General features: G+C 47.2%; 1 protein-coding gene across 2 annotated transcripts; it reads left to right on the forward strand.

Moving 5' to 3' along the window:
* The first annotated feature begins 602 nt into the window (after positions 1–602).
* LOC129824882 (N-myc proto-oncogene protein-like) lies at positions 603–7,596 on the forward strand. Of its 2 annotated transcripts, none has more exons than XM_055884422.1 (3): positions 603–758; positions 1,356–2,061; positions 5,112–7,596. In XM_055884422.1, exons 1-3 carry the CDS (start codon positions 630–632, stop codon positions 5,897–5,899), a joined length of 1,623 nt encoding a protein of 540 aa, XP_055740397.1. In that variant the 5' UTR covers positions 603–629; the 3' UTR covers positions 5,900–7,596. The 2 variants fall into 2 exon arrangements, with proteins under 2 accessions (XP_055740397.1, XP_055740396.1); XM_055884421.1 differs by having other exon boundaries at positions 604–758; positions 5,109–7,596.
* Positions 7,597–7,978: the final 382 nt, after the last annotated feature.

Genomic DNA, 7,978 nt, shown 5'->3' on the forward strand with positions numbered 1-7,978 from the left:
CAACCCATGATTCGACAATTTACCGCAGATAACCTACAACAGCACTTAATCTGTTGAAACGCTCAGGTTTATGTTTTAATCATGACCACATGAGGGCGCAGTGATCCCGACTTTTCTATCCAGATATGCGGTTACGTCAATGGCCCCCACACAATGGTGAGAGTTGGGTTCCGCTCTCGGACTGAGCAATGCGCCAGGCCATCGTGCCGTCCCTGTTATAACAAGCCAGTATAACAGCATATATGCTTATCTTTAAACAAATAGAATTTACATCAAATGTATCTTAGAGGTTGGATAACAAATCATTATGGTAGAGATTATTGGAGCCTTTACACGTCAAAGTATGATCATTTTGTGCATTTGCCCATAGTTCACCACTATCCACTTCTGAAAAGGGGAGGAAATTAGCCATAATGGAGGATAAGGGATGATAATGTAATATTTATTCTCTGGGGAGGGATTAAAGCCTGTCGTGAGCTATAGAAAGCTACGCTGCGAGCCAGCCAACATGCCTGCCGGTCTGCCTCACGCCGTCTACCAAGCCCGGACCCGCCCCTCCGTGGGCGGGGCTCCCCTCCAACACACACAGTAGATTGGAGTGTAGGCTATAACACTCCGTAGCCCATACAATGTGTGTCAGAGATCTGTCTGCGCGACACAAGAGTACATGTGTGCTCCTAGAGTTTAGAACTGAACTGCGAGAGAGAGAGAGTGACGAGACAACACACGACTCACACCACAACCTCAGTCAACGCGAGGTGAGCATCTTTCTTTTTGGGTGAAAGTGTCGCTTATTTTATTGACTCCCAAATGGTCACCCTGCAAACGAATACGAATGTCATGGGACGTTTAGAGTAGATATACTTTTTAATAGTTATAATTGCTCCCGAGTGGCGCAGCGGTCCAAGGCGTTGCATCTCATTGCTAGAGGGGTCACTACAGACCCTGGTTCAATTCCAGACTATATCACAACCGGTCGTGATTTGGAGTCCCATAGGGCGGCGCACAATTGGTCCAGGTTTGGCCGGTGTAGGCGTCATTGTAAATAAGAATTTGTTCTTAATACTTGCCCAGTTAAATAAAGGTTAACAAATGAAAAATACAACTGGTATTCTTTTTTGAATAATATGCCAAGAACACCATCATAGCGGAAAAGGTGACTTCATGTCCGTTTACCCACACCCGCCTCTGTTCTTTCCAAAGGACTTGCAATACGTTTGAGCACTTGGCTGGCTGGCTGTAGAAATGTTGTGCATACGGTGTAGGTTATCTGGGCTTTACAATAGGAACTGTGTGGAGATGTGTGTCTGCCTTATTCCATTGTGTCTAAACTATCCCCGTGTCCTTCTCTACAGGCTTTCCGAGTGTGGGATAGAATGCCGGCGATTATAAGTAAAAATTCCGACATGGCTTTTGACTCACTACAACCCTGCTTCTATCCAGACGAGGATGACTTCTATTTCTGCGGTCCCGACTCTGCGCCTCCCGGGGAGGACATCTGGAAGAAATTTGAGTTACTGCCTACGCCGCCCCTCTCTCCGAGCCGAGCGGCGCTACCGGGGGAGCTGGCCTACGCGTCCGTGGGGGACTGGGGCGACTCGGCAGCAGGTCCCATGAGTTTTGGATTAGGCGACCCGCTGGGGTGCGAATGGACCTCGGAGCTTCTGCTCCTGCCCGAGGAAGATATTTGGGGTGCGTCGGATGGAGACCTGTTCGGCGGCTCCGCTTTGAATAATAACCCCAACTCCATCATCATTCAGGACTGTATGTGGAGCGGCTTCTCTGCCAGGGAAAAGCTAGAGAGGGTGGTCACAGAGAAGCTGAGCAAAGCCATTTCCACAGCGGCTGCCTGTGGAGTTAGTAAAAATGTCACTACCGCCGCTGTCATCACTACCAAGGCGTCTGAGCTGAGCCGCTCCGTGTCGGAGTGTGTGGACCCCACGATAGTCTTCCCCTTCCCTGTCAACAAAAGAAACGGTAGCAGCAGCAACAGATGTCCACCTGGGACGGCCCCCGCCTCCACTGTCCATTGTAGCGCCAAGGAAACTCAGAGCGACTCTGGTAAGCGAATACCTGCGGCGAGGATGCGTACGCAAAATACCCTTCGTTTTGATTACAGTAACCTACAAAACAACAGCTAACAGCCTAAAACCTCAATACTAATGCTAAAACCCAGTTTTAGTTTGTTGAATTGATATCATTCTGCTTCAAATAACAGATGGCATTATTATTAGGCTATTGTTATTATTATTGTCTTGTTCGGGTAATGGTAATTGGGGTGATTGGAAGTTAAGAGTTCAAGTGACTGGCCCAGAATAGGATTACCTTGTAGTGAGTGGTTGTGCCACAGTGAACGAGAGGGTTTATGTAATAGGCAGACGCGTCACCGGCAGATGGCAGTAAAATTGGAGGATTGTGTTCATTACGAATTTACGTCCCTTTTACACCGAACATCTAGACACACGGGTTGTATAGCGCGATGTACTTGGCGCAGTCAGATAGTCCCAATCTAGAACGCGCTAAATAAACGGACTACTTGATAAAGGGCCTTGTTTCACGATTCGTTGGATGCTATGATCACACACTTTACGCTAGGGTTATTGAAACAACTAGGGCTCCCGCGGGTGTGAAATTGCTTCTTACATATTCAACGAATGCCATTCATGCCCGCATGAATTAGACAGCATTGTGTAAAAAGCCATTTATAGTGTTTAGTGTTGAGGATGTGTGTGAGTGTGTTTCGGAAAGGGGGTCGTTGATAACAACAAAGTGGAAAATTCAACCTCTGTAATAACAGGATAATAGGTTCTTCTAACACCCTAAATAGCCCGACGTTCGTTTGGCAGTTGGCATGGACCCATGGTACGACGAACTCACGCGAGTCGTTACTAGAGCTCTTTTGTGACGCCTGCGAAACGGTAGTAAAACCGAGACCTCCAACTGGGCAGCGCCGGCTGGAAGCTTGAGCTATAGAGCCTTGCCAAAAGCAACCGTCCCGCTGGCAAAAGAAAGATAGCTGGAGAGAAGAGGAGGAGGGCCTGTTTCTTTAGGGGGGTGACAGCTTTGAACAGGCGCTCCCATCTCGACAGCTGTCTCTCTGGCGCCGGTCCAGCGCCTCGGCTTAAAGCCGGTGATCCAATCACACCACGTTCCCCCGCCCCGCCAGCCTGCAGATGAAACCGTTTGTATGGGCCTCTTCCGCTCGCAGCGTTAAGTCGCATCTCTCGCTTTTTTCTCTACGCGCTTTCCTCACCTTGCCATCAAAAAGAGTAGTAGACGCCCTGCAGACTTGAAAGGCAGAATTAGACAGTGTCACTATAGATACCAACGTATATCCTATCCATGTTCCAAGTCCTATGGACACAGAATAGGCCTCCTGCATTTGGTACCCAATAGCAGATCATGGGATGACTCTCTGATCAAATGTTGATTTATACAACACGTATCAGAACACCTACAGTATGCCTGGAAGCCAAAGGCACCTGTCACATGTGTATCTGTACATTATTCATTTAAAACAATGAAGAATACACCTCCATATGAAGTGGCTCCCTCTCTTCACCATCTCCACTTCATCTGCGTTGATCATTTGGGAAAATAAAGGAGCTTTGAGCAATATGGTGGATATCTGACAACCAGGTGCTGGCTTTCACCAGACCATCTCTTTCACGTCAGTGTAGGAAAAGGAAAGGAGACGAGGAGACTCACTCACTCACTCACTCACTCACTCACTCACTCACTCACTCACTCACTCACTCACTCACTCACTCACTCACTCACTCACTCACTCACTCACTACTAGTATGACCCATTTTCCCACTGAGCCAGATATCATATCACCCAGGCTGTCTCAGCTTCACATGTGGTCTGTCTAGAGAGAGGAGGGAGAACAGAGGGAAGGGAGAGGAGAGGGTAAGGGGAAAAGAGAGGGAGAAGCGAGACACACCCCCTTACCACCCAGCTGAGTCTGTGCTGTGGTTCTGTTTTGATTCCTGTGCCAACTTCTCAGTGTGTGTGTGTGTGTGTGTGTGTGTGTGTGTGTGTGTGTGTGTGTGTGTGTGTGTGTGTGTGTGTGTGTGTGTGTGTGTGTGTGTGTGTGTGTGTGTGTGTGTGTGTGTGTGTGTGTGTGTGTGTGTGTGTGTGTGTGTGTGTGTGTGTGTGCTAGATGGCCTCCGGAGGGTCTAGGCGTCAGAAGTGGGTTACTGTAAGCCGTAAAATGCCACAGTGCTTTACGAATGACTAAGCTGATAATGATAGCCATTATCAGAAAGGCATTTTAACTGGGGCTGCCGCCTCAATTACCAACTGCTTACGACTGCGTTCTTCTTCTCACGGCTTCAAAGAGGCCTACCCATTACTATTTTTATTTATTTAAGTCTACACATTATTTATTTATTTACTTCTTGTGATAAGCAGCGGCAGTAATATACCAGCTTAGGTGAAATGGAGATAAAGAAGGCGGTAAATTAGGAAAATAGCTAAATATTTTGTTTTGAAATCCTTCAAGTTAACACCGATCAGGAACTATGACTTTTGAAATGCTTTGCGTATCCCATTTCATCATCAGTAACTGCCCACCTGGTGATGTCAAAACCTTTTCTAGAGAGAGAGAGAACATGGACACATATCAAACATGTCTGTAGTGGGTAAAGTTGAGCAGGAAAGGCCAAAGAAGGGTTGTAGGACTGAAAAACAAAGAATACAACCTGTCTACAAGTCAGTCAGATGAAGCATGTAAAAGCCTGTGGACTAGATTAGTGCTACAGGTGACTGACAATAAGCATGAAGAGTACTCTCTTTGTGCAGTGATCAGAGAGTTTAGTAATGATTTCACTACTCCCACACACACACACACATACACATACAGACTCATTTATGCGCGCAGGCATACACACACATGGAGGCAGAAAGACACACACACACACACACACACACACACACACACACACACACACACACACACACACACACACACACACACACACACACACACACACACACACACACACACACACACACACACACACACACACACACACAGGTGACAGTTCCCACAGTTGGTGAGTCAGAACAATTACCTAACTCACTCTTCTGTTTTCCTTCCCCAGAAGATGAAGACGATGATGAAGAAGAAGAGGAGGACGAAGATGACTCGGAGGGTGAAGATGACTCGGACAGCGAAGAGATCGACGTGGTCACCGTGGAGAAGCGGCGTGGCTTGTCGCCCTTGGCCACCGGCACGGTCACCATCTCAGTGCGGCCGAAGACGGGTGCCGCTTCCGGGGGCGTGGCCTCATCTGGCGTCGTGAGCCGATTCGTCAGCAACCGGGGACCAGCGGGGTCAAACGGTTACGGTCAGGAGCTGATCCTGAAGCAGAGTTCGGTCCACCAGCAGCAACACAACTACGCCGCTCCCTCGCCATACGCCTCTGACGATGACCACGCGCCCCCCTCCAGGAAACACAAGACCTCTGACGCTCCTCGCCAACCTTCCCGCACCCTCTCTTCCTCGTCGTCGTTGTCGACCTTGACGTCATTTGGCTCCTTCACAGTGGCAACGGCAGGATCCAAACGCAAACGCAACGCCAGCGGGGACAGCAGCCCGCACGGCGGTTCCTCTGGCAACTCCGACTCCGAAGACTCCGAGCGGCGGCGAAACCACAACATCCTGGAACGCCAACGGCGCAACGATCTCCGCTCCAGTTTCCTCACGCTCCGCGACCACGTACCCGAGCTGGCGAGGAACGAGAAGGCGGCCAAGGTGCTGATCTTGAAGAAGGCGGCGGAGTATGTGTCGTCACTGGAGGTGGACGAGCTGCGGCTGACACAGGAGAAGGACAGGCTGCAGGCGCGGAGGCAACAGCTGATCAGGACGTTGGAGCAGGCCAGGACTCGCTAAGACTTGTCAGTGGCACATAACGCAAACACGCACACACAAACATAGGCACACACACACTCATATATATATATATACACACACACACACACACACACACACACACACACACACACACACACACACACACACACACACACACACACACACACACACACACACACACACACAAACCCAGATTAACCCCCTTCTCTCTGTCTCAATTTATACACACACACACACACACTTGGAGCGACACAGGAGAGGCGGGTGGCCGGGACACACCAGGACTTTCACTTCCGCCACTTTCTTTGCACATTTGTTGACGTTAAGAATGTTTTGAGTTTCACATTTCGTCTGGAGAAAAATGAAAGAAGAGAAAAGAAGGAGGGAGGTGAAAGAAAGGAAAGCAGGAGCATGCTTCTCTGGGTCCTCTCTCTTGTATCATTTTTCTTTTTTTTTGTACCTTGTTTTCTTGAACTGAATGTGACACTTACATAGCCCCAAACCTAGTGACTTTCAAAGCGGTCACGTTCATTAGGGCCACCGTGGCAAATCATGTTGTAACGGAAAGCAAAAAACCCGCATTTCTCAATGGACAAGTTCAGGTATTCCCTCCCCTGTTTCAGTCCATTTTCTACCGTTGGGTGCGTAATAAATACACCCCGGGCAGGGTGTATTTCAGAGTTCAAAGTTCTCACTTAGGAGCAGAGTACGCTTTCTATGCCTTCACCACTGCAAACAGAAGACTCTCGTAAAACCACGGTATAACAAAGACTGTACCGCTGTCACGCGTTGGCTCACGACAATGATGTCAAGAAGTTTTGGCGTCTCTCTCTCTCTCTCTCTCTCTCTCTCTCTCTCTCTCTCATCCTCTCTCTCTCTCTCCCTCTTGTTCTTCCTCTCGTGCACTGGTGCTCAAACTAAGGGCTCTATTCAATCCGTCTCATGGAACTTCGGCGTTACAAGGTGATTGAATTTAGTGGAGACTGCATTCATGGTAAACTCTGCGTATGTTGGCTCAATGGGAGGTGACCAGCGATACAGATTGAATAGCGCCCCAAGTCAATGGATGTACTAACTGTGTACCTTGCTAGCTGACACTTTTGTAAATAACATTACTGTAAATAACATTACTGTAAATAACAGAAATACACTCAGAATCTGCCTTGTTTTATATACATTTTTTTATTTGGATTTTTATACATTTTGTCCAAAAGCTGCCAATTAATAGACTGGAAACTTTATACCTTTAAAATAAAGTACTGTAATGCCTCGCGGGCAATCGAAACATTGTAATATAACGACATATTGTTTTCATTTTTTTCTATCGTCCTACTTTGTACTGTAACCATGATACTAATTCTACACATCTTTATTACGCTTTAGTGTTGATCGTGAAAAATTTGATACTTATATTTTTGTAAGAAAATTAGTTTATTGGTAGATATCTTTTTATCTCATCATTTTCTTATTCTTCTCTCTATTCAAAGTGAATCATTTTGTACAGAAATGTGTTCTATCATCATGTACCTGACCCCTTTTTCTTTCTCTTTTTCCCCCCCATTTGTTTATGTATTTGTAAGTATCGGTGCATAGAACTTACTGGGGAAACAGATATACTATGTTTGTTGTATCATTCTTATAATGTACATTTAGTGCTGCGACTCATAGCACTTTGAAATACCTCATTTTGACAAATAAATAGACATTGAAAAGAATTACCTCTCAGTATGGACATGAATCATCACCATTGATACTGTGAACAATATCTCTGTCTCTCTCTGTCTGTCTCTCTGTGACTCTCTTTGTGTGTGCTCCCTCTCCCTTACTCTCTGTCGCTCTCTCTCTCTCTGTCTCTCTCTGTCTCTCTCTGCACTGGTAGACTAGTGTCTGTCTCTCATTCACAAAAGAAAACGAGGAGAGAGTTTGTGTGGGTGTGTGTGTGTGTGTCCTTAGAATCCACAGTTCAGCACCCCACAGCTATATCCCCCTCCCCATAGCCACTCACACCCACCCACACACACCTACACACACACACCAAGTGGATATGAACACACACACACAAACACCCTCCTACATTGTTCACCCGGTTGCCATGGA

This window comes from Salvelinus fontinalis, chromosome 27, assembly GCF_029448725.1.
Source record: "Salvelinus fontinalis isolate EN_2023a chromosome 27, ASM2944872v1, whole genome shotgun sequence".
Taxonomy (NCBI): domain Eukaryota; kingdom Metazoa; phylum Chordata; class Actinopteri; order Salmoniformes; family Salmonidae; genus Salvelinus; species Salvelinus fontinalis.

What these genes read in the sequence shown, in the direction of transcription:
- LOC129824882 (XM_055884421.1), top strand. Translation starts at nt 630, where the DNA reads ATGTGTGTCAGAGATCTGTCTGCGCGACACAAGAGTACATGTGTGCTC. An exon ending in ACAACCTCAGTCAACGCGAG is followed by an intron (nt 759 to 1,355) that starts GTGAGCATCTTT and finishes CCTTCTCTACAG; the next exon opens with GCTTTCCGAGTGTGGGATAG. An exon ending in GGAAACTCAGAGCGACTCTG is followed by an intron (nt 2,062 to 5,108) that starts GTAAGCGAATAC and finishes TTCCTTCCCCAG; the next exon opens with AAGATGAAGACGATGATGAA.